Source organism: Populus euphratica, unplaced genomic scaffold (genome assembly GCF_000495115.2).
Source record: "Populus euphratica unplaced genomic scaffold, PopEup_1.0 scaffold911.1, whole genome shotgun sequence".
In the NCBI taxonomy this organism is placed as follows: domain Eukaryota; kingdom Viridiplantae; phylum Streptophyta; class Magnoliopsida; order Malpighiales; family Salicaceae; genus Populus; species Populus euphratica.
The window spans coordinates 43,234-46,484 of record NW_011500772.1 but is presented as its reverse complement, the minus strand read 5'-3'; the positions used below and the strand labels follow the sequence as shown (position 1 = coordinate 46,484).

The 3,251-nt window shown below is 29.7% G+C and overlaps 1 protein-coding gene across 3 annotated transcripts in view; it reads left to right on the top strand.

The window, feature by feature from the left end:
* Positions 1-1,543, top strand: part of LOC105116332 (lipid phosphate phosphatase epsilon 1, chloroplastic-like) — an 18,998-nt gene extending 17,455 nt beyond the window's left edge. Inside the window, exons 4-5 of one of the 3 annotated variants that reach the window (XM_011013641.1) lie at positions 369-599; positions 1,528-1,543. In XM_011013641.1, the coding sequence (XP_011011943.1) occupies positions 369-593 (225 nt within the window). In that variant the 3' untranslated portion in view covers positions 594-599; positions 1,528-1,543. Of the gene's footprint in view, positions 1-234; positions 655-1,527 lie in introns of those variants that run through there. The other 2 variants (XM_011013640.1, XM_011013642.1) reach the window with 2 other exon arrangements.
* The last annotated feature ends 1,708 nt before the right edge of the window (positions 1,544-3,251 follow it).

Below are 3,251 nucleotides of genomic sequence, written 5' to 3'. Positions count from 1 at the left end.
GGTGATATGCCGGGTTGACCCGGTATTACCGGCGACACCCTACTATTTTTTTTTCACAAGTAAGCGACACTAATTTGATTTAAAGAGAAAAATCTGACTTCCCAAAACAAGCCGCCGCCGCCGCCACGCAAACTACCACATCCCCTCTTCCCTTCCGTTCCCAATCTGCCGCTGCTTTTTATTTCTTCCCCCGTAATTGACGGGCTCAACCTCATCAACACTATTGTCCTTCAGCTCCCCTCGGTGACCTGTTCCGGGTTATCCAGGTCAACTATTTTAATTCATGACCCGGTTATTTGACCGGACAAATTTCTGTCGGATTTAATGACTATGATTCGCATGTTTGTATCTCACCACCCGTTTTGTAGACATGGTTACGTGTCTCACAAGGACTTCATACGATCAACCAAGCTGTGGTCGGTGCTGCTGTTGGGTCCATTTTCTCCATCTTGTGGTTCTGGTCATGGGATGCATTTGTGCAGAAAGCATTTATTTCCTCTCTCTGGGTTCGTATGGTTGTTGTTATGGGAGCTGCTGTATTCTGCCTAGCTTTTCTTGTGTATGTTATTGGTTATTTGTTCAACGATGAATGATGAATTAAAAAAAAAAAGTTGAATATGATTACGCGATTTGCAAGCAATTCTTTCAGAGCAATTAATGCAGAATATCGTGACCTGAAATAGAGTTTATGCAAAATATCTACCTTCTTTAGTGAAGGAAGTTTCATCCTCAAAATTCGAAAGCAAAAGGGTTGTAAAGAAAACAATCTCTATGGTTTTTTTTATGGTTATTTAATTAATTTTTTTAATTCGATTCTTTAAAATTTGATTAATTTAAGATTAGATGGTTAATGATTTGACTTGGTTGTATCACTCTGAGATGAGGGAGAGTTGATGGAAAATAATTTAAAAAATTAATTGATTTAGTTTTGAACGAAAAAATAGGTAAATTTAGTGTTTAAGATGTTTTTTTTATTAAAAAATATCATTAAAATGTTTTTGAACTTTCATATTAGCTAAAAAGAAAAGATAAGGAGAAAGAATTATACATTAGATTAGTTCTGTGTTTTTACTTTCTTTTTTTAGTTGATAAATTTGTTTTTTTTTTCAATTATTCTAAGGGGTTTATCAGGTGTCTTTAAAAGAAAAATAAATTAAAAATTGATTTTTAGATTTAAAAACACTTCTAGTTTTTAGTTATTTCTTTAATGGTTGAATTTTGAACAGACAGGTACAGGTTATATATTATTGTAGGCAACCTGTAGGTTGCTTTTTTCTATATAAAAAATAAGGTAAACCAAAAAAAAATTAAAGTGGCATATGCATGCAGGCCTATCTCCCCTAGGCCCATCCATCTGAGCTTTTTTATTTTAAGGTTCACATTAACCCATCTTAGTCCGCTTTTAGACTAGTATTTTTTAAAAAAAAATTTTGTTATTTTTTTTTTAATTTAATACCTTTTCATGCAATTGATTTAAGATTAGGGTAAATGTTTTGTCTTGGTTAACTTCGTGAAGGTTTGTTAAAATGTTTAAAAAATATTTTTTTTTAATTTCAGAGTTTTTTGAAGTTTTTATTGATATTTCCCTTTAATTTTATCCTTCAAGTTTAGATTTTTGTTTAATTTTTTTATTTATTTTAATTTTTAATTTTTAATTAATTAAAAATTAAATTTTATAATTTTATAATTTTTTTAGCTCATTTTTTATAGAGTTATCACAAAATCAAATAAATATCTTGGCATTAGATTAATACTTGATTTTATGAGTATTTATTTTTGTTATCATATATTTAAATAAAAATAATTAAAAAAAATTATTAAAAAAACATGGAATCTATAACTAGGTTACTTATTTAATGGGTGAATCCGGTTTAACCCGAGATAATCTACTTTCTTAATAATTTTTTTTAATATACTTTTTATATATATATATATATATATATTAAATTCTCTTTCTATTAAAAAAAAACATAGTAACAAGTCCCAGACATTTTATTTTTTATCTGTGTTCAATTACAAGTTTGACAAAACTTTTCTTAAGCTTTAAAAATAGCCCAAAACTTAGAGTAGATAACCAATCTAATGTTAAGCTCGTTCGTAGGATGGTAACAGTGCACCTTGTTTTTGTGGGTTGAACATCAATTCGGGAAGCCTTGCCCTCCTCTTTTAAAATTACACAAATATATTGAAGGACGCCAAAAATGACAAGAGGAACATTTACCCTTTTAAGTTAAAACCAAACACAACTTTGTATATAAAAACATTGATATATTAATAAAAATACTTGGAAATATATAATATTATTAGGAAATAACAAACTACTAATATATATAAATAGTTAGAAAATAATCATTGGCATATAAACTACGGATAATAAACTAGTTCCACATAAGGTTTGCATTCTGAAGCTTCAATTTCCAGTTGTATCTCTACCATTGATCAAGGAAGAATAACTTAAGAGGCATATAAAAAGATTATCACCATAACAAATGAGAGCATAGCCTTTGAAAATAGATGGATTGAACTGGAAAGGTCTAGTGCAGGAATTTTTTCTAAAATGCATTGAACTCTTCGAACAAAGATCATGGACGGGAACTTCAAAGTCTTAGAAGATTAGTCCAGCTATAAATAAGCTAATGCGAACATTCACAATTAATAAAAAAAATCATGGCACGAGGTGAATTTTTTTCTTGAATGGAAAGATTCCTTCTCTTAATGTGTTAAGCACAAAAATTCACTAAGAAGGGATAATTCTGGGACAAGAAGAATGAAGTACCAAACCTAATTGCAGATCAGTAAACGTCCAAAACTTGTGTAAATATTGAGTTGTTTTAGATATGAGTGGATCAAAAGTGGTAGCAGGCTTGTGTTTTGGGCGTGATTAATCTAGGTATAGTGAGCATCAATCAATGTGGGAAATTAGAAAGCAAAACAGGACTCTATATACTATAAGATCTTTAAAATAAAGAATGAATCAAGATAGGTAATTAAAAGGGACAAAGGAATCTATATGTTACAATATCTTTAAAACAAAGAATGATATAGATTGAAATAAAAATTACCTTTAATTTATCTATTTAAAACAATTACCTTTAATTTCTCTATCTAAAGAAGGATACTAGACAGAAAAGGAGGACATAGAATATCATTCAATAAATCATCATCAAGAACAATTATACTGCAATTCAGAGTCTTCAAAACCCACCTGGTTGCATGTCTATCGAGTAGGCTTATAACCTTGTAGGCTAATA